This window comes from Malaclemys terrapin, chromosome 1 (assembly GCF_027887155.1).
Source record: "Malaclemys terrapin pileata isolate rMalTer1 chromosome 1, rMalTer1.hap1, whole genome shotgun sequence".
NCBI lineage: Eukaryota > Metazoa > Chordata > Testudines > Emydidae > Malaclemys > Malaclemys terrapin.
This window is the reverse complement of record NC_071505.1, coordinates 127,591,093-127,614,285: the sequence shown is the minus strand read 5'-3', so window position 1 is coordinate 127,614,285 and position 23,193 is coordinate 127,591,093. Positions and strand designations below refer to the sequence as shown.

The 23,193-nt window shown below is 45.1% G+C and overlaps 1 protein-coding gene across 4 annotated transcripts in view; it reads right to left on the bottom strand.

Moving 5' to 3' along the window:
* Positions 1 to 14,766: 14,766 nt before the first annotated feature.
* ETV6 (ETS variant transcription factor 6) overlaps positions 14,767 to 23,193 on the bottom strand; it is a 167,046-nt gene continuing 158,619 nt past the window's right edge. For all 4 annotated transcript variants that reach the window (XM_054038605.1, XM_054038613.1, XM_054038620.1 and 1 more), the window contains 3 exons: positions 20,709 to 20,851; positions 18,554 to 18,654; positions 14,767 to 15,199 (listed from right to left, as the gene is read on the bottom strand). In XM_054038605.1, coding sequence (XP_053894580.1) covers positions 15,094 to 15,199; positions 18,554 to 18,654; positions 20,709 to 20,851 — 350 coding nt within the window. In that variant the 3' untranslated portion in view covers positions 14,767 to 15,093. The remainder of the gene's footprint in view (positions 15,200 to 18,553; positions 18,655 to 20,708; positions 20,852 to 23,193) is intronic.

The window sequence follows — 23,193 nt, the reverse complement described above, 5'->3', positions numbered from 1 at the left end:
AGAGCTGTAGCAACCAGAGCCAGAGGGGCCAGAAAAGCAGCCCAGGGAGCTGGAGGCAGAGCAGCAGCAGCAGCAGCAGCAAAGCTGAGTGGAGTGGAGCTGGGGCTGGAGCAGTCCGGAGCCAGGTGCAGTGAGCAGCAGGGGAGAGTGACTGGGACCCTGGGCAGCAGACCCAGCGCAGGGAGATGCTCCCAGCCAAGAGGCCCTGCAGGCCAGACTTGGAGGGGGATCGGAACCCTGACGGGGCGAGGACGACACTGGGAAGAAGGGTCCTGCCACCTAGAGCCTGAGAGCGTGTGGCCACTGCCAGAGCAAGTGTCCAACCCGCAGCCTCCCTGCAGCACAGCCAGGGGCTGAGGAGGAGGTCTGGGACTTGTGAGGAACAGCCTGAACTTCCAGAGACGCTGGTTGTGATGTCCCTGTGCCACAGAGCAGGGTGACGTGTTTTCCTTTAACCTTTCCCATTTCTTCCTTATTTTTTTAAATTTGCTTTGAACTGTATGTAATGATCAGTGGGTCAAGGAAGCATCCAGAGCAGAATGAGCATCCCAGAGTGGGGACACCCTAGCCCTTGCTCAGCCTTGTTGGGGTTATGAGTAGGGTGACCAGGCAGCAAGTGTAGAAAAATTGGGACAGAGGGTGGGAGGTACTAGGAGCCTATAGAAGAAAAAGCCCCAAATATTGGGACTGTCCCTATAAAATCGGGACATCTGGTCACCCTAGTTACAAGGACTCTGCCACACAGGAGAGTGGAAGGGGAGCCCTCAAGGTCAGGCAGACCTCTGGGTAAAGGAAGTGGGAGCGAGGACTCAGATCCTTTTGCTAGCCCTTTTCACCGGGGTAATGTATAAGCCAGGAAAGTTCCCCACAATAGCGGGACCCCGCTTACACCTGCTCAGACTGGATGTGTCCCCCAGCCTAAATAGTAGAGGAGGCTTGCATCCGCAATAGGAACTTTTAGATACAGTGAGTGAAAGCTTTGATCCCTGTGGCCAGGTTCTCATCCAGGAAGAAAGAGCAGAGTTTCCGAGTGATCTGAAAGAGAGAGACAAAGTCCCCAGGAAAGCAAAGTGGAGTCTAGCATGTGTTTGGAGAAATCAGACAGACCCTGTATTGTAATGAACTGTCTTCTCCAAAGACTTTATCCTGTAATGGAAGTCTCTGAGGCTGGTTTTGGAGCTGGCCTATCTCAGGAGAACAATAGTAGGGGACACCCCATTGCTTATTTGAGAAGAAATCTCTTTCCCTGGGGAAAAGGTGTCTGTGATAGAAATAGGGTGACCAGATCACACAGGTGAAATATTGGGACATGGTGGGGGAGGAGGGGGGGGGGGCAAAAAAAGCCATACAGCTGATCAGCGCAAGCCTGGGAGGGAGGGGGGAGGAGGAGGAATGCGGCGTGCTTGGGGAAGATGCGGGGTCAGGGCAGGGATTTGGGGAGGCATCCAATGGGGCAGTGAGGGGGCTGGGGGCACGGGGCCAGGGTGGGGATTTGGGGAGGGATCCAATGGGGGAAGGAGAGGGCGGAGTCGGGGCGGGGGGGCGCGAGCCCCCCTCCGGGCTCTGCTCCACCTGTGAGCAGAGGCAAAATATCGGGACAATTCGCATCCCGACTGAAGGTAGGTCAGGACACGGGACAAATAAGCAAATATCGGGACAGTCCCGATAAAATCGGGACGTCTGGTGATCCTAGATAGAAAAGAAGCAGCTAGTTGTAAATGGGCAATACCGTCCCTGTGCTATTTGGCACTTTCTCAGAACTCCTTTTGCCCTGACCATTGGTCATGTCCCTCTTGCATGGTTGCAGGTCATGAAAGATACCAACTCCAGTATCATGAGTGACTTCGCTAAAGTAGAAGCAGGGCTACTAGATGTTGGCTACTAACCTGTTTGCTAAGCACGATTGTCATCCCCTCAAAGGGAAGTAACTAACCATCAGAGAGAAAATAATGGTTAAGTCTGCAGTCCAAAGCCATGGAGTGTTTTGCAAAAATGATGGTTCAGAATGGAGCTCTTTTGAAGGACATCAGCCAGCTGTCCACATCCATTTAGATGGCAGGGCAGCTGTTTAGTTTATTATTCTGTGATGTGAAAGCAGTGTTCCAAGGCCTTGGAATTCAGTTATCCAGGCAGGCTTGCTTTGAGATGAGGTGCCTTGAACTGGAATTACAGCGTGAGCAGGCATCACGCAGTTAGAGCAGATCCATATAAGGAAAATGGGGCAGGATAAGGGGGAGGTAAGCCACCAGAACTGCACGAGAGCAAGAAATTCACAATGCACTAGAGGAACTAGTGGCAGCGTTTTAGGGTTATCATAATGACAATGGGGCTAAAGGCATTGGAAAGATACTACCGGCAGTCAATCAAAATAAGACTGAGGTTATGCTGCTTGGGTGAGGGAATTAGTCACAGGACTTGGCAGAGATGGAAAACCGGCTGCCTCCAGCTACCTATTGTTTTAATAATCCAGTTTGCAGCCTTGGATCCCTGTTGGATCTGCAGCTGCTCCTGGAGGTAGCAGCTGTGGCCAAGATGGCATTTAACAACTGCTTAGCCAACAGGCTGCATCATCTTCTTTCAGGTGCAGACCTGGCCACAATGACCAATTTCTTTGTCACCTCTGGATGGAATTACTGTAACATGCTGTATATGGAGCTGTGCCTTAACACCTCCTTGTAATTTCTGCTGGTGCAAAAGATTTATAGGGAGTATGGCAGTGCTCCATGACTTGTACTGGCTACCATTTTGTTTCTGGGGCAATTTAAGATTTAACTTGTAATGCCTCAAAGTAGTTTGGGCCTTGGTTAACCCACGGATCACCCCCTCCCCATGTCCTATCATGGCAGTGGAGCTCAGCCAAGAAGCTTGAGTTAACACCCTCTTGTTAGAATTGTAATGGAGGTGAGGAGCAGATGTTTCCCACTGCAGGATTCTCAACTAGCTCCCTGCCTCCGTTTGCCAGAGCCCAAATCCACTGACCTTCAGGTCACACTGCAAGGCCTATGTATTCTGCTGTGCTTTTTCTTGGGGGTGAGGGACACATAGTGGGAAAAGTGAAGTTGAAAGGGGGTGATCTGGCAGGATTTGGAGAATCATTATTATTTTATGGCTTCTGTGGTAATTTATTGAATATTTGCAAATGTGGCCAGGACAGAGGATGGTCATACACCTTAAAAGAAAACAAACTGATCAGAATTGAAATAAATACATAACAGTGAAGTAGAAAGAGCAGATTATCTCAAAACTTCTCAAATCAGAAACACAGGAATGGCTCTTTAAGAAATAAACCAATAGCCATTCCCTACCCAGGACTGTCAGTCTTTGGCTCTAACCAGTTCCCCACATTTAGTGATGTGTAGGTCCCTACAGGCTCAGAGATTCAAGAGATTTTGCTGCCCTTTCCACTTTCCCCCCCAGGACAGGCTGGTTGAACATTTTTCTTTTAAACTTTCTTTTCTTTTCTGAAAAATAGCTTTTTGACCAAAATGAAAACGTTGGGTTTGGGTGACTTTTGTGTGTGTGAAAAAAATGACTTTTTTTTCTTCTTCAGTTTTTGAAAACCAAAACCTGAAAATATTTTGTTTCATTGAAAAACTTAGTGAAAATTTTTGAACTACGTGAAATTTTTTTTTTGTTTCTTTACCACCTTCACCTCCAGAATTCTCCATCCTTCCAACGACATCAGAGGTTCGTGGTTCAGCCCCATGCCTAATGGCTATTATGTTGTGCTCTGGGGGAGGGACTCCCTCCTGACCCTTTGCTGATCAGCTGATGACCTGGAGCATGATACTTGGGCTAATTCCAGACTGGTTCACCATTTCCTATTCCTAATGTCACCTTAAAATGTCTGCATCCCACAGCATCTGTCACGAGGATAAAAAAGTAGTGTTTGCATCGATTGTTGCTTTGTCTTTAGCCATCTGAGCATCTCAAACCCAGCAAAGACATTTAGGAACCAAAGGAAAACCTTTTTATATTATCAGCATTCTCCCTGCTTGAAACAGCTGCTGTACCATAGTATTGGCTGGAGCACTTTTTTGTGTGTGTGCTTCAACTGTAATAAAGATTTCAATTATTCATCAGTACAGAAGCTCCTAGACAAATGCCCAGTTATTATTCATCTATAGCTAACTAGCCTCCTGTTTCCTTTAGAGGTATTACAAGTCTCTTTGTGTGCCAGAGAGCCTGTGCATGGTATAGCTCAAAGCAAGATTTGGTGTCCTGCACTTACTATTAAAAAGTTTGCAGCACTTTTTCTGGAAATTGTGCTTCTAGACTGAGAGAACAGAATGGTTTCCCCACAGAGGAACAGCCCTATTGCTAGAGAATACCAGAGGGCAATTATACAATAGCTGTGCAGAGATGGAAAAGCTTATATGTCCATAAGTGGCTTTTTCCTATTTCCTTTCTGGCAGTTCTTCATGTCCTTAGACGGAATGTCGGGGACAACTTGTGACATGCAAAGGATCCCCCCACTCCTCACTCAATCCCAAACAGACTCCAGTAATGGCCCCTTCTCCATATTCACCCATAAAGTTCCAGTGGAAAAATACAGCAAGAATAAATAGTTGCAGCTGATTTCCATATGGTCAGCCAGGTGCCGCCCTGTGTTCACTTCCTAAAACCAAGCCACTCCAACCTCAAAATTTCCTTGATACTCCTAGAACACAGACAAGGAAATTACCAATCCCAAGCATTCAGGATTTAGTCTTTCTCCCTAGACTAACGAGCCTTTAGTAACCAGTGAAGGTACTTAGTCACTGTAATTAAGTAACCTCTCAACCTTCTTTCTGATAAGCTAAATGGATTGAGCTCTGTAAGTCTCTCACTGAAAGGCATTTTCTCCAGCTCTCAAGTCATTTGTGTGACTTTTTTCTGCAACTTCTCCAATATTTCAACATCCTTTTTAAAGGAGGGAATGGAGTCTCCATTACTGTAACAACAATGCTCAGTGCATCATTCTGAAGACACCCAACATGACAAACTTTGCATTGGATACCACACAATCATTTTACAAGGATGAACATGGGGGTGCTGGGTGTTCCCCCGAGATACAGAATGTAACACTATGATATCCAGGAGGCCTAGACTAGAGGATTTAATAGTCCCTTCTGGTCTTAAACTCTGTGACTCTATGAAATGCTCCTGTGATGAGGTGTTCCTGGCCCTTCTTGGCTCCCTACTGGGGGCCCTGTGGTCCTACTACACCCTGCCCTAGTAAGGAGCAGGAGAGGTGGGTCTTCCAAGTCTGCCTAGAGAGATTGCATGGAAACAGCCAATCAGAGCCAGCAGACTCAGATAAAAGGTGCTGCGGGGGCTTTTCTTGGGTGAGACTAGAGGGGTCTCTGCTCTGTCCAAAGGAGTGCAATGGGCTGTGTTTACTGGACCTGGGAGTGAGAGGACCTGAGAACTGTAGCCCTAAGGTAAGGAAGGGTAGAGGCAAAGAGAATGCAGCAGTGATGAATTAAAGGCAGTACATGGAGGCTGTTTGTAGGGTCCCTGGGTTGGACCTTATAGTAGTGAGTGGGCCTGGGCCCTCACTAATGAAGTGGTTTTGCTACCCTGGAAGGGTTTTGTTTTGTTTTGTTTTTTGTCTGTGTGACTTGACTGGAGGGCTGAGCCACAGAAGACCTGCCTAGTAAGGTCAGCAACCTACAGGGGGTGCCAGGAGCAGGAAAAAAATGACAGCACCACACCTAGCTAATAGGAGGCTCTCTGGAGGTGAGTGTCCCCTGTCATAGATCCTTTCCGTAACTCCCCCAATTCCTTTGTACCAGCTTAGCTTCTTTGTCTCACTTTAGACTTAGGGCATGTGAATCCCCTGTTCCGCTGAAATCACAATGAACAATACCTGCCTTGTTAGAGCTGCCCTCCCTTCAGTTACCTGCCTTTGCCATGATGAACGTTGAGAAGGGATAATCTGAAAACATTACCCATTGAACAGAGTTTGGCTTCAAATCAATGACCTCAGGCTAATACTGTTCATCAGTCAGTGTTTAGATCAATTATAATTCCTGAACTTTTATCATTCTTCCTGTTTCAGCCATTCTTCCAACACTTCTAGATGCTGGAAAACTTTACACACAGATGTCTGCAGGAGGCAGAAAGATTTATTTGTTTCTGCAGGTTTTGTAACTGATCCTATCAGGCATAATGACCTCTATTGTCTTACAGGAGGCACTGTGCTTTGTTCTCTTTCAAATGGCGCTTGTAGCTCTTCAGCACTAGAACAGCTGAGTGAGATGAGAACTATGCCTGGTCAGTAAGTGTCTTTATATTCAATACGGGTTGGGTCGGCTCTCACCCGGTGTAAATTGGCTTTGCTCCATTGCAATTGATGATGCTTTGCTGATTCACCCGTGCTGAGGATCAGGGCCAATGTTTTTAAAATAAATATGCCAAACTGAAATTTAGGCGGAGATTAAATAAATGTGGAGCTGCCCAAAATTTGACCTAACATTGTTTGCACAGTTCTTTCATTTGTTATATATATTTGACAATTAAATTAATGCCAAGCAGAGAAGCCCCATGATAACAAGCCACTGTGTGTAACCCAGTGCTCATGAGTAACCTCTCGATAAGAATGAGCTGTGTGTGTAGAGGGAGAACTAGTCTGTAAATAAACAGATTGTAGTTCCAGCTTCCAATGGCTTATCAATTGTGGAAAGCTATTTTTAAAATCTGTTGACAGTGTTCATTTAAAGTAAACAAGGATGTTGCCGCAAGGACAAAAACCATTGTGGCAACAAGGAAAAAAAAAAAGTTGCCTCTTAATTTCACTGATTACTTTCCCTCAGCTAGATCCGGGCTTGTGGCTAGCTAAAGAAATTGGCAGGTGGCAGGTTCCCCAACTCACTCAGTATTAGCACATGCATGGCTATGCATACTTGCACACAAATATTTCAGTGGGCATTTGGCAGCTTGTCATTTCGTATCCAGACGTCTCTTTTTTGGGTGTGTGTGGAGAGGGGGAATAACCAACATGTCCTGCACATAGAAGATGGAAGGAAGAAAGTAACGATTTGGAGAAGTTCTATGCTCTGTGTTCTACAGGAGGTCACACTAGATGATCACAATGGTCCCTTATGGCTTTAGAACTGATTAATGTTGGTGCCTTCCAAGCTTCTGTTTCAATGTAAGAACTTGACTCAAGCTGCAGAAAGACAGGAAATCTGGAAAGAACATAATGTGTTCTCCTCACTGAATATTATTTCTTGCCCTGGGCTCAGATGTTTCAAGTTGGATCCTCAGCTGTGCTGGTCCATCTCTGGGCATAGGCAATGCTGGCTCTCTGGCACTCTACTGTCTCCTTCCTCCCTGGTGATGCTCCAAGGCCTCCGGTGCTGCTCTAAACTCCTCCTGACTTCAGAAGTCCGTAAGAAGCCAGTGCACAGCTGGGGATAGCTGGAGCAGTGTGATCAGGACTCTTCCCCCATCTCCCTGCCCCCCGACACACTCCTTATGCTGGGCCTAGGGCTGATAGTTGAACACATGCCACTATGTCTTTTGGAGGTAGGTGTTCATGGAATATACTTAACTCTTTAACCTGCTGTAATTCTGCATTGTCCTGTGTATTGCTGCACCACGGTAAAAAATAATGTAATAAATCAATATGAAAAGGTGTATATTAGACATCCAAATAAAACCTTAGTTAGGCTCAGTGCTGGGAATGCTACTCTTGTCCTTAATGCCCCAGTACCTGCTTGCTATCTAACTTTCAACAAGGAAAGAAATTTGTTTGGGCTAGAACTTGACACAGCGTGGTAATGCAGGGATAATCTGCATTTAAACAAATCTTAGATCTAAAGTGAAAATGCATGTGTTGGTTCAGCCCTACCACTAGTGAATGTTTGTTTCTCTGATGAACATTAACCCCCAAATTTGGTATGACTTCCAATTTGTGCACTACATTAGGGGGGTACTGCTGACTAGGATAGAAGCAGGCTGGCAGAGCTATGAGGGTAGTTATGAACCTGAAATAGCACACAGTGTGGTACATTAGGATTTAGGCATACTGGTAGATGAGTGGGAATACAGGACTTTAGTGGGATACTAAATGGTGCTACAGCACAGGAATGGGATAGCTTTACCAAGGACTGGAGCATTTTAGTACAGGACTGTTTATATACTTCACTGGAGAACGGTCATTCACTGAAGCGAGTAACACTGTTTCATTCTGTGGCTTCCAGCACCTGGGAAAATGTGAGTTCTCTTCTGATTCAATCACATACTTCTTAGGTGGTTTCTTTTTGGGGTCGCTGAGAAGAGCTTTGGGTATAAATCTCCAAGGAAATAGTTTTCTTGGAAGCTGCTGGCTTGTATGCCAAGTCCCCATTTTAGAGCATGTTGGAAAAAATCCAAGTAAGAAATACTTATGTCCACATCATAAAAAGCACCCTTATAATTGACAGCCTCTCTGGCAGGCTTAATGGAGACACCACAGCTTGGTGGGCACGGAGCCTGACCGCCCTTCTCGAGCCTACATGTGTTCCCACCAGTCAGAGCTGGGCAATGTTGGAGGAGGGAGGGCGGAGCTTCCACAGCAGCTGCTTGGGTAATTCGTGTTCTGCGAATAAGCAGATGACTTCATAGCCCCAACTCTCAGGCTGGTACCTTCCAGCAGCAGTTTATAAAAGCTAAATGAGGATGTTGAGTGTGTACTCCTTCTCTGGGCTGGGATGCTCAAAGGGAGGTGCACTGAGACCTAGATCCTCAAAGGTAGATAGATGCCAAGTTCCCATTGAAATCAGTGGGAATTGGGCACCTAACTCTCAGAGAGGCTCTGGGCCTGAGCTCCCTGAGGAAGTGAGAGCTTTTGGTCCTTAAACTAATCCTGACCTCAAATCACTGAATCTCCTTCCCATTCCGAAACTTAATCATAATCCCCAAATTGCTGCTCTTGCCACTGTTCCAAATGCCTTTAAACAACAGCCCAAAGGCTGTGTTAATTAAATTTGCTTCTTGGCTAAAAAGCAAGAAAACAACCCCTGAGGCTGGAAGCATGGAGCAGCCTAGGGAATCTCCCTTTGGCAGGATCCCTAGCTACACAGGTGCACTCCCCCCCCAAAAAAAACTTTTTATAACCATGGCTGAACAGTCTATGTAGATAGTTGTATGTTGGAGGTCACTCCAGACCAGATTATAATTGTTGTGTATGGGTAACTCTCAGTCTTGAACTACTTCACAACACAAATTTATCTTCACCTCTGCCAGCCACCCCAGAAAGCACCAGGCCCAGCTGGCCGAATGAACCTGCTGTGACATCATGTAGCAGCTAGCCGGAGGAGCACTTTAAGAACTTTCATGAATTACCCATCAACAGGCATGCAAGCACTCTGAGCCCCATTGTACAGATGGTAACTTACCCCAAACTACCCATATCACCTCAGCGCATCAGACGGCTACCCCTTCAAGGCGTCAGATGCCTGGCCTGTGATTGGCTCCACTGAAGGGAATGGGTCAACCCAGGACTGCCTGGGGTTAGCTAGCTGGCTGAGTAGCCGGACGGCAGCTAAACAAGGCGCACCTGAGCCTACTCAAAGGCTTTGGAGAGCTCAGCTGGAAACAAGCTCCGGAGGAGAAAGGATGCTCCAGAGCAGGGGCACCCCTAAGGAGCCTTACCTAGGCAAAAGCTTTCTGGGTACGGAGACCTGGGAGAGACCCTGAACGGGCAGGAGAGCAACTGCAGAAGGAGGCCTGGGCGAGACCCTGAACAAATTGTGGGGAGGGAACGGGGAAAGATTGCAGAGCTCTCCAGGCAGCAGAGAAGCCTGAGGCCTTACAGCAAAAGTTGCTGCTGATAGAATCTAGAGGCCTTTTGTTTTGGGACTTTTAAGTTTTATCTGAACTTGGAGTTAAGAGCCTTGAAGCCCTTGTACAAGTGCCCCTTTCAGACAGCTTTACTGAAGGGAGATAGCTGACTATAGAATAGAGCAGGAATAGGCAACCTATGGCACGCGTGCCAAAGACAGCACACGAGCTGATTTTCAGTGGTACTCACACTGCCCGGGTCCTGGCCACCCGTCCGGAGGGCTCTGCATTTTAATTTAATTTTAAATGAAGCTTCTTAAACATTTTAAAAACCTTATTTACTTTACATACAACAATAGTTTAGTTCAATATTATAGACTTATAGAAAGAGACCTTCTAAAAACTTTAAAATATATTACTGGCACGCAAAACCTTAAATTAGAGTGAATAAATGAAGACTCAGCACACCACTTCTGAAAGGTTGCCAACCCCTGGAGTAGAGTGTTTGGCTTCTCCTTGACTGGGCTAAGTGACATCATTGTTACCCCATTAAGGAGGAGAATCTGAGGCAGGCTACAGCAGAGTCTCACTGACCTGCAAGGGGATGCTTGTGAGGAGACAGTGCTCAGAACCCACATCTCCTGACTCCCGGTGAGAAGAGTGGCAGCATAGTGAGATGAGGATGACCACCTGCCCCTGTAGAGCTGAACTTTGCCTTCATAGTACCCTAGCCTTGACGGAGCCAGGGACCAAGAGACTGGATTTGGGAATGGGTTTGCCATGTGGTAAAAGTGTAGAATATTAGCTGCTATTTGCCTAGGTCAGCTGGCTGCTGTTTCTTGGGGACATCAACAATCTATAGGAGAAATCCTAGTCCCCAGACTGCTTCATTTTCTGTATGACGGTTGAGATGTTTGACAGAAAAAAGCTGCAATGACGGTTCCTCATGTTACTTCAGCCTTTTCCTTCTCTAGCCCTTCTCCAAAGCAGCTGGTACTGCAGCAAAGGGAAACTGGGGTATATACTTTGATCTATGAACAAGTGGGGTGGGATTCATTAGTAAGTAAGAGAACAGAGAGAATGCTCTGAGGGATTGGATTCAAATTGCAAACCAAAGGAAGCATGAAAGATCAGACTCTGCCCACATAGGTTTGGCAATGGCAAGCCTGCTGGTTTCTTTTTGTGATTGAAAACTGCTGCTGCATTCTGTGTGTATTCCCTTGGTGGAAAAGCAGTTGCAACACACCGGAACTGTAATAGCTTAAAATTGCATCTCACAACGATTGGATCAACAGAAACTTGGCATTCCCATTTTTATATTAAAAATTTTTTTTATTGAGATGATGTAATTACAGACATTTTTAAAAATTATTTGCAACTCACTGGCCCTGAGAATAGGCTTTTGTTTTGTTTTTGTTTTTTTACATTCATTTGATTCAGTCCCATAACCCCACACCTTTTTTTTTTTTTTTTTAAAAGCCATCAATAAAAACAGACTAGAATTCATTTTTAAAAAAATGCATTCTGGATTTGCACATGGTTGCAGTCATATAAAGAGAAATCATGAAGAATGCATGCTCAGTATTTATCGGAGATCGGGGGGGGGGGGGGTGGTTGCAGTTACTTAGTGTTTATGCAGGTGGCCCTAATAGTGTTTTCTCAATGGATAGTCCTCACAAGGTTTGAGACTTTAACTGCAAAAAGGTTTCCTTATTGGCTTACAGATCTGCCATCTGTCCTGCCCAAGCAGCATTGTCCCACTTCTGTTTGCAGAAGGATCTGGCTTGTACAGATTTGTAGCAAGTTGATGGCAGGGGAGGGCCCTGTCTAGCCACACTATTTCAAGAAAAGGCCCATCACCCAGTGATTAAGGGGTTCCTTAAAATCTTTCTCCCTTTTCCAGTTTCCTTTGAGGGAGTGGGCAGAAAGTAGGGCTACGTAGCAGTTGGCAAATCCTACGCTGGGAATTCAGGGGCTGAGGGCAAAATTCTCCTTGATAACCACACTTCCAAAACTGGAAGCCATATGGAGTGTAGATAAAACATGACTGAACTATCAGTATAGGTGGGAAATGGATCTCTCTGCAAGACAGGAGGGAATCCATTTCCTACAGTTGCTGTAGAAGTCTTTTTCTAACAAACTGGCCCACAGGATACTAAGGACACCTCAAATTCAGATATTGCAAGTCCCTTCAGCCTGGCTGGCTGCTCGGTCATACACTCCACCTCTTGGCACTTGCTCTACCACTCCATAAGCCATTTAGATCTTGACTGAAAGATGGCAACCCTACTTATCTGAAAAGTTCACTATGCTAAGGACCTGCTGTGCATCCAAAGACTATGTTCATTCTTACTGGTGTGTCTGTGTGGGTCTTCCTTGGCAAAGCTATTCTTCATTAAGGATGTGATGGAGGAAGTGGACTCTAAAAGGGGATGGAGAGTCACATGCCATAGTTCTGTGGTGAAAGAAAATTCCCAACATTCATAACACCAGAAAGGAAACATAGCTCAAATATTTTGCAATCTGGATTATTTCTTGGTTTCTGCAGGTGTCAGTTACCAATTATTGTCAAAGGCAAAACATTCTCTGTGAAATTTTACCCTGGGGCAAATAGGTGTGAGTTCAGGATTCCTTACCTTCCACCCCTTTACCAGCCCCATGATGACGTTTCACCATGTTTGCCATCACAAATGGCAAGGGTGTGTAGACCAAATTGGCAAACTCCTCAGCATACAAATACCAACACAGCAAAAAAATGTAGCTTAGAGCCCTTAAATACAAGAGTTCTCCTCCTCCTCCCAACCGTGTAGTTGGAGCAGAGGAAATGAATGATGATCACCTATTGGTCACGGCCAGAGTACCAAGGGATACAAATAGCAAACTCTTCCTTTCTACCATCTAAAAATAGAAAGAAAACAAGTGAAGAATAAGGAACTTCCTTTAAATCTGATGCCTTTTTGATGTTTCTCTCTCCATTTCTCAGTTGCAGTCTCCCTTTTTTTTGTCTTGAGTTTTCTTGGTTAGGTGTTTGCCAGCTCTGTGTGCTATGGCTAAAGCCAGAAGGTATTTTCCCTCATCATCTAAGCATGAGCCTCTGCTCCTAAGAAGGGACTGCCACTTGTCTCCTTAAACAAGGTCACTTTCTTTAGCTAAAACCAAACAAAAACAGCTCCCTCTCCCTTCAGTTTCAGGTCCATGGCCACAGAGCCAGAATTCCTCAGCACCTCCCCCACTGACCCTTTTGAACTACAGGGTTTCAAAGCCACCTCAAAGACGATGGGGTGGTGGTTTTCTCTTTTGCTGATATTTGCTGCTGCTGTTCTTTGATGCAGGAAAAAGTCAAATTCGCAGTGTGTTGCAATCTGTAAGCACATCCACTCAGAGCATGGGGAAAAAAACAGTTCATTATGTGGCTGGATGAAGCTTGGGGGAAGATGTATTGCCAGTCTTTCTTCATGTGAGGCCAACTGGGAAGGGTTTGTTCTCATTCCAGGGTGTGGCACTCTATGTCCATTAAAAACCCCTTCACTCTGCCATAGGTGACTCAGTGCACCTTGCAGTGAAATTAGACTATACTTACTTAAATATACAGGGTACCATGCCTAACCAAATGGAAAGTTTTCTGGATAGCCACATTCCTGTTCAATATTTGGTTAAGATCAGGTTTTGTATCTGGGCTTTTTGGTAAGATAGATTTAATGATCCCTTGATTTCTTCCATTTCAGAATCCTACAAAAGAGATTTTATTAATGTCCTTTCCTTTGGACATCACATGATGCCTGTGCAGAGAAACGCTAATCTCCTTGTTGAAAAATTACTTGATCTTCTCCTTTCCCAAATGAATATTTTGCAGATAGATTTTTTTCCTTGACTAACAAGGGATGGCTGAGGATGGGTCCATCACTTGTCCAGAAACCACCAATTCTCATCTCTACAGAGACCAACCGAAGTACAATTACAAAGGGAAATCGTTTCTCCAGTCTCCGACATAAAAGTCCATATGGATGAAAGGACCATTGCTCCTGCTGATAGCAATCTAGGCAAGGTTGTCTCTTCCACCAGGAGCAGGCAGCAGCCAATGCTGCTCTTGCCCTAAAGGCTGCACACCAAACTGGGGCTGCCAAAACAAGAATATCTTAAAATTAAAAGGACAAGAATGCAATGGGGTGGATTTTTTAAAAATAAACAATGCTAAAAATGGGTAAGCTGAGAAGTGATCTCTGGCTGGTAGAACTGCCTTTAGGAGGGGTGGGGCAGGAAGTGGGAGGCATCAAATAACCAGTTTCAGGATACCAGTATAGCTATTTGGTCTCTGGTTGTCTACCACATATCTTCATGCTTCTGATTTCACTTTCTCTCCAGCGGTGCCGGCTGATCCTGGGGAGGCTTCTGAGTATTATAAGCAATTGCATCTTCATCCTTTTTCTTTCCTCTTAAGATGTAAAAACAGCCCTTCACCTCTACCTCAAAAACTGCTAGCTGCTGTGGAAATCACAACTACTTGTAATCACAAATACTTCAACCCTTGCTTTTTGATAGACGACTTGGACCAGAAAGTCCACCTTGTTTGTCACTTCTGTTCAAAATCTTCTTTGCTAGAGAAAGGGCGAAAGCCAGCATCAGTCTATTGTGTTTTGTCTGAGGTCTTTCTTGTTTTCCCGCCCCCCGCTTCTCAGAGCACTTAGATGATTTGGTCCATGTGCCAGAAGTTAATAGGAGCCCATTGCTAGCCCAACATACACTGGGTCCCAAGCTTGTAGCAAAAGATGATTTTTTTTTTTCCTTTTTCTTCAATTAGTAGGTGGGTGTGTGGATAAATTTTCTTGGTAGCTTGAGACCTTCCTTGTGCCAGCATGAGCAAATGTTATCTGAGCACCAGCAGGGTGACCCCTTCTGTGCCATGGTCACCATAGTTTTGATACCACGTTATGTTGTGAGACTTACACAGAAAATAATAGCGCTCCATTTATTTCCATAGGAAAGCCCTCTGAAAAAGCGAAACCTGGCGTCTCGTCCTACATGAATTAAGAAAAGGCAAACTGCATATTTATTAGGAAAGAATGAAACAAACCAACAAAAGGAAAATAAAAACAAGTCAAGGGAGACTTGGCAGGGACAACGAAGTAGTGCATGAGTCCAGGCTCTCTCTCCTCCACCTTGCTGCCGCCACCACCTCTGCCAGTTTTTATTTTTACTAAGGTGCTTTGGGTCCTGCATGGTCTTCAAGGTAAGCGTTGACCCCATATTCTGCTCCTGTGTTCTTGTTCCCCTTTCCAAACTCCTCCAGACGTCCAGGCAGACATTTCTCCCACGGACCCACTGAGGTGGTGCGTGTTGGTTCCTTCAGCACTCATCCTCTTGATATATTTGTTCATCCAGTTCCTGGGACTCAAGGTGCTCAAGGCGGTCTGTTCGGCCACTCATAATCTCATCTGGAGTCTTCATGAACCTTCAAAACAAAGTGACAAGTCAATCAATGACTTTCCCCCCTTAGCCCCTACTATGAGTCTGAGTTTCCTGGGCTCCTGAGTATCCCTAATATCCTGCCACAACATCTCCCTAGTGACTCTGACCCAGATCCTCAAAAGTATTTAGATGCCTAACTTCCATTGAAATCAATGGCCATTATCCTCAAAGGTATGTAAGAGTCTCTGTGCTTCCTTCCTAGTTTTTCCCCCCACCCAGCACCCCAGTGTTTTCTGCATGCCATGCCCCTGGCAACCCCAGATACTGATGGGCTTCCCTAGAACACAATCAGAAAAGCATTTAATTACCTGTTGGTTTAAATACACTATGTGGATATGAAGGCAGGCCTACACGAAAGGGAGAGGAGAAGCCAACTGTACAGAGTGGGGCCTCCAGCTCCATGCCTACTCTGCTCAGTATCTGAAGAATGGGGGAGATGGGCATAGGCTCAGACCTCATCTTCCCTCACTGGCCTGCAGCAGAGCATAGGAGAGGGAGGAGTCTCTCACGTGGATTCTCACTCAGACCTTCAGTCCAATACACCAGTTGCCAGAGCAGGGAATGGGTTGAGAGCCCTAGCACCACTTTTAGTGCAAGTGGTGGGTTGTGGGCTGGGAACAACTGGTATGTATGCAGTGGGGCTGTAATTTCCAGCTCAGGTAGACCTACCTGCCCTAGCTTTGATAGTTAGCATACTAAAAATAACATTGTGGCCCTGGCAGCGTGGGTGGTAGGACAGGCTAGTTAAGAGTCTCCGTATGTACTCAGGCAGTTAGCTCATCTCCCCAGCTGCACTGCTGTGGCTACGGTGTTATTTTTTAGCGTGGTAGCTTGATCACAGAGCTAGTGTACATGTGTATGCTGGCCTGATCTGGAAACTACCTCTTCAGCTTCAGTGCAGATGTATCCAGAGAAATATTGTGGGCACAAGGCAACAGCTGGAGGGGGGGGGGACACACACATTCTAGTTTTTAATACCCACTTCAGTTATGACCATCCCTCTACACTTTTTCATGTGTATACTCCCCCCCCCATAGATAGATGTCATGTTTATATAGATATTAAGATTCTGATTTTGCCTTCTGAACTAGATGAAATGGGAAGAGAAAGTGGCCCAGGGACGAGGAAACTCTAGTTTAAGCATAAATCACCCTCATAATTAATAGTGCTACAAACATTGGGACAAATTGTGTGAGGTTTGTCTAGACTGGGTGCAATGAAACATTTTCCACGGTATGAAACTCCCTTGTAAGTGACTTATTGGCTAACACAGCGCAGCCCCAAATTTATGAATCTGAGGGGGAAGTTTTATTTTACCCCGAATATGTACTCAGTAGCCTCACCCAGTGAAAACAAAACCAACTGTTGGCAAGCATGTAAAAACTCCTGATCCAGAAAAAATGCCCACTGAAGTTAAAGGAAAAGATGTGATAACACCTCTCCCTGTGAGATTGTAGCGCTCGGGCCTTTTATTTTGGATGCTGGAAAAATCTGGAGTCTCTCAGTAAATGTACACTTGCTGCCCCTTCTCATTTGGAATTTCATGTATGCACTAGAAAGAAAACAGTGGGCATGATTCAACCCTGTGCAACTCCCATTTTATGCTGGAGTAACTCCACTGTTATGAATGGAGTTACAAAAACTGGAGTGGGGCAGTGGTGACTCAGGCCTTATATTTACAAGTAAAACTCACTAAAGACTGGGTCCAGATTCTGCCCCAATTTCTGCCCCATACCAGTCCACTGACTTTAATGATCTTGCATGAAGGTTAAGTCAAACCAAGATCCTGTATTTCTCTCTTTCCTTCCCCCCCCCGCCCCCGCCCAAATCCCTCTCAGCTTCTGTCCATCCTATCTTCTAAAAGACAGGATTCCCCATGTACTTCCAGGTTATAGCAAATTGCACTGCTACACTTTATCGTATTAGTTCTGATGTTTCTTAAATTATTCCAAAGGCACCACTGCCTATGCACAGGGTGCCTTTTATAGCATTTGTAATCTAAATAAATAAAATAGTAAGTAAATGCTGGTGAATTAAGCAAGGCCAAGCATCGGCACTGACCTCTCGTGCTACAGAAAACACTCAGTCCCTCTAGTACAGATCTCTCTCTACCTCCATCTTGCTCTCTGTTAGGAACTCTGCATGGTGGTTTTAATACAACTGCCTGCATGTTATTCACAAAGTCACATTCCGCATTATTCTACATTGATGTGAGAAAAACATGAATGGGGTGACTTTCTACAGTGGTTCTTTTTCTCTTTCAATATTAATAGGACCAGCTAAAAAACATCAATTGTTCATTGGAAAGTTTGCAATTTTAAAAAAATTTCTCATCAAAAATTGAAATGACAATTGATTTTCCCTCCCCATTTACTCCCTTTTTTCCTTTGTCCTTTTTTATTTTTATTTTTTTATCAAAACACAAAATTTCCATGAACCTACCCTTTTCCATCAAAAATGTTTTCAATGTAAATATTTTGACTGGCTCTAGTTATTTCTTTTTCCATACCATGCTAAGAAGCCCCAAACAAAACCCTGCCTTCCAGTTAAAATGAGTGTTAGCTGAGGCCCAGATCCAAAATCCATTGATGTCAAAGGAGAAACTCCGAATGGCTTCAGGGTGCTTTGCATCAGACTCTAAAGTGGGATCAGTTTCCAGTGATCCTGCCTCACTAGATGCAGAGTTCCTCCTAGATACTGATAAATTATAGACCTAGACACCCACTACATCTCTGTTTCCCACTGTCTAGAACAGTGGTTCCCAAACATTGGGATGTGTTGCCAATACTGGTACTTCAGGTTTTGTGAAATGGCTCCCCTAGCTTTCCCCTTTCCTCTGTTCATTATAAGCCTCTATGTTGGGTCCCATTTCACGGCCGCTGCACACCTCCCATTCCGCAGTACATGTTATAAACCCTGCTGGTGTTCAGGGAACTCCAAATCCCAGTTGAGTGATCACAAGATGAAGGTTTGGAGTAGCTCAAGCTCCAATGTGGTGAGATCAAGAGACTTGGGTTTAAATCAAGCACTGCTGTGACTTAAACTGTTAAACCAAATGGGAGGCGCACAACTGAGGTCTTGAAGCCTGAGCCAGTGTCCACTAGAGTCAATGGAATGATTCCAATGAGCAGTAGATCAGGCTCTTTGTCTGGTACATTGGTACGGCCCCGTGAAGGTGTGGAAGCACCAGTGTGGAAGGCTCTTTCAGCTTTATGCCCATTGACAATGGTGCTACATGGCTGGTAGTGGAGCAACTTGCCCAAAACTTCTTCCTGCTATCATCAAAAAGAAATCACCTCAAGCAGAGAAGGGGGAAGAAAAAAAGAGGAAGAATTACCTGAACAAAAGCCTTTGTCCTGGCTCCTTCCGGATGATATTTAGTTTGTAGTAGTGGCGTAGGGCTCTGGACATTTTCTCATAGGTCATATTTGTTCTGTTCTGTTTGTTCCAAAAGAAAAGCAGTGAGAGACAATTCAGTATGCCCTTCCTAAAGCTTTGGAAGCAGCTATAGAAATACCACAGCTAGGCAAAATGACCATGCTAGTTAAAGAAGCTACCTGCTCTGATCCTCTGCTGTTTGTAGGCCCATCCTGCCTCTCCAGCATTCTATGGTTTTCTTTTCACACAGTGTGATTTGAATGAGGGTGGCTTCCAAAAATGGGGAGAGATTTCTAAATAGGTCACATTGGATTGTGCTCAACAAAGGCCTTCATCACCAGAAGAGACTTCAGTATGAAAGAGAGTATCACTCCATGTAGGACTTACTTTCAATGAATGGCCTTTTGTAAAAGTTTGTGAACAGCTAAACTTTATTTGACAGCACTCCTTCCTGTTAAAGATGGTGCTTCTCTGGGCTTCCCCTCCATTAATTAGTTAATTTTTAAACAGCACTTTGAAATCTAGAGCCTGTTTCTTGTCTCACTTTTTTCTGGTGTAAATCAGGAATAATTCCACTAACGTGTACATATGTTTAAGTTGCAACCCCCCCCCCCACACACACACACACTTTGGCACACTGGGAATCTCTGCTCAGGAGAGGCTCATAACTGGAACAGTAGGAGGTGCATTGGCAGAGCCGTGCTGAGTGTCAGAGGTCTGAAATAAGATATGCTGGCACAGCTGTGTGTGGGAAGTTTGCGCAGTGCTTGCCCATTCTATGCCTGACATGAGCGACTGCCATCAGTCTCTTACTTAACTGAGCCCAGATCCCTCACTCTGGTTTTGTTTTCCAAAAGGGCCCCTGCTTGAGAACGAGACTCCTTTTGTTTGCCCCTCCCATTGAGAGCCAGGGCTGGTTTGGTGATGCTTCAGGGAAGGCTCCAGTGGCAAATGAGAGCGTGAGAATGGCAGTGTTCTACCTGGAAAAGCTGGGTTTTGTTCACCCAAGCCCTTCTGCAGCCAGCACGCTCATTTTCCAGCAGAAGTGCCTATTCTCCAAAGCCTTCCTATGCTATAAGGCCAAGATTTTCAAAAGTGGCCTGTCAGACAGTGGGTACTCAACACTTTCTGAAAATCAGGCCCCTTTAAGGTATCTCAAAGTTGGGCACCTAAAACTGAGGCACCCAAATCTCCATTCAATTCTCTCCGATCACAGCCTGGGAGGAGGGACAGGGGGCACGTAGCTCTGCGTGCTGCCCCTCTCTGCAGGCACTGCCCCCAAAGTTCCCATTGGCCACAGTTCCCCCATTCCCGGCCAATGGGAGCTGCGGGGGCGATGCTTGCATGCAGGAGCAGGGTGCGGAGACCCCTAGGCGCCCCCTCCCCCATCCCCAGGCCAGGGCAGGCAGGGAGCCTGTCTTAGCAGCAGTCCCACTGCGCCACCAGAGAGTGCGATTGATTGGGAGAGTCCCCAGGATCGACCAGTCAATCACAATCGACAGGTTGGTGACCAATGCTTTAAAGCAAGCAAATCAGAATCATTCTCAGACAAGGAAGATTCTAACACTATTGTATTTAGTGTTTCTTACAACATAATATTTTCTCTTCCCAGGCAATAGCTGTTTTATCAATGTGGCAAGGAATGCAGAACAGCTCAGCCTTTGGAAAGAGAAAACAGGCAATGTCTCAGATGAGTCCCCAAGTAGAGATTTCTATTAAATTGTTAACCTGTGGTTTTCCTAAGAAAGCTCCATGCCAGAGACATTATGGCCCCTTCCAGACATCACTCTAGCTAGCTTGAGCACCCAGTAGGGTCAGACCTAAGGAGGAGGGAGATACCTTCAGAGAGCAGAACTATTACAACCCGAGTCCATATCATTTTCTAGCTAAATGTCTTTACCCACAAACTACCAGGCTCTTTATATAATGCCTGGCTTTCTTTGTTCCCCGCTGATGAAGGTTGGATGCTTTAGATACGTAAACTGATACAAATAGAATGAAAGATTAAACCTTTCCATAAGTATTTTACTTTCTCTTTCTCTCTTTAATGTTTCTGGATGAACTCCAGAATATTACAAATGGCAACATTCCAGGAAAACCCCACCGCTCTTTACCTTGTGGTTTCCCCACAGCCGAGCCAGCCCGTTGGGATCCACTATCCGAAATATTTTGGATTCCTTGTCCTCCCATCGGATGAAGTTTTCGTACCGGCTGTCAGAAAGCAGCTGATAGACGTAATCCCAAAGCAGCCTGCAGTCTGGGATGAGAAGGGCAAGAAAACATAATTCAGATACTTCTAACAGGGATGAATTTTGGGAGCTCGCAGATCAGCTTGCAGTAAAAAGACCGTGACCCCATTTATGGCTTCATTTCTCAGCCTTCGATGCCCTTGGGATGAAACAAGCCAGTAGCAACCAGAAGTAAAGGCCTGGGATAGAAGTTTTTGCCACTGGTCAGACTATCTCTCAGATTGATAATGACTGAAAATCATTACCAGCTCTCTGAAATGAGAGGCTGGGCTCAGTCTTATTTCACATAGAGAAGTACCCGTACAACAATAACCACTGACACAATTAGCCTTAACTGACCCCTTTATTGGCTGTCTCTTCAGAGAAGCCAAGGAACCTGCAGCCATGGAGACTAAACTACTGGCTCCCTGCTCCAGGTGGTCACTCCAGGTCAGTGCTAAGGCATACTGGTAGAAGCGTGCACGTTATACCTTTCCTATAGAACAGAAGGTTTCAGTGTTCTACATTATAAAGCTGACACCTTTCACCAGTTCTAAATGTGCTTTTAAAAAAAACAAGCAAGCAACTGGAAAGAAAACCAAAGTACTGTAATTATGTGAGAACAAGAGGTTAAATACCTTCTATTTGGACAATTGAATTAAAATTCCCTCATGGCAAACACTCCTGAGGTCACTAACAGATTTAAATTTTATTAGAGAATATTTAAACAATAAATGGTACAGAAAATTTGAAGCATCAGTTATTGGTCATTGGGGGTAACATACAGAGTATAGGGGGGATGTTGGTGTTCTGGGGTTGGGCAGCACACATAGTATATACAGACTGCAATGTCCCCAATGAGGAGTGGGTAACCAGTGGGCGGGATCAGGAAACAGTCGATAAGCGGTGAGGGTCTATCACCCATACAGGAAGTAGAGACAGTCATGGTTGTAAGTAATTGGGCTGGGTAATGGGGATGGGGTGACCCTCACGTGGTGGGATTCAGTTAGGTTTGGTGGGTTCAGGGCTCAGGGGATAGAGTCCAGCAGAGGGGGTTTGTGGGCACACGAGGTCTCCCCGGCTCACTCTCGGTATTGGCGGTGTAGATGTCCCGGGACCAACTAATAGTGTCCGAGACCATTAGGCGTCTCGGCTTTAGCTTGATGTTTTGAGGCAATCTCTTACGGCAGAAGAAGCCAAGAGGCTGAGCTGCTTCTCCCTTTTTCCTTGAGATGTGTACGTGGCACACACGTACAGCATAATAACAAGCAACTGTGAATTATAGATTCACAATTCCTTGGATAGTCCTGAATAAACCACAAAAGTGCAGGCAGAACCCTAAGATGGCCTCATACTTGCCTTTTATCAGAAAGGCAAAAGAGAAGCACTTCTTCGCAAACAAACCAATGAGAGACAACATGGTTAAAACACAGGCTGAGGCATCAAGAGATGTGGGTTCTAGACCCAGCAATACAAGTGGCTCACTTCAGCATGTCATTCTACTCTTCTTTGCCTGGGTTTCACTATCCGTTAAAATGGAGATGATAATATGCAGAGTGGGAGAACTTAAAATGGGAGTATTACTAATATACGTGAGTTATGTTAATATGGATAGAGGTATTTTTAGTAGTATTGCCCATTTTAGAAATGTAGGGTCTCTGAAAACCTGTACTAGCTCTAAAACCGGAATTAATGTTGCTGGTGCACCTTTGTACCCTGCCTCATAAGGAATGCTCTGAGGAACAAAGCCTCAGAACTAGCTACGTTTCACACAAATGGCAGCAGCTACTTAGCAAAACTAGTCCCCACAAGCACAGTACCTTGGTGCGCCTCTCTCTTCACTAAATATACTGTTCAATTCAAGGTCTCTCTGCCCTCCATGGGACTGGCCCTGCCTGAGAGGTTGACTCTCTCTCTCTCTGTGACCATGTCTTCCAGAACTGGTACATACCATGAGAACAATGCAACCTAGCATGTTGACTGATACGATGAGGCTTGTGAATGTGGGGCAGAGCTGGCTGAAAATTTTGCAATCGAAGGTTGTATTTGTGTGTGGGGGGGATATTTTGGGGGAAAATTGTTTTAAAAAAAATGATTAATTTTTATTCGCAGAAAATTCTTCATTCCATTTGAAATTTTCTCCTGTTTGATTAAAAACAATAATTCAGTTTTTCATTAAAAATTGGAGTATTTTTGCAGAAAATTTCAGAGGGGAAAAAAACCTAAAGCATTTTTCCTAATTTCCCACAAAACAGCAACTGGCATGCTCTGTTTTGCATGACATGGACCCTTGAAACTCACTCTCACTGGAGATAAGAGCAAGCTGCAGGCCTTCCAGCAATCACAACTATGATACTTAAATGGGATCCAT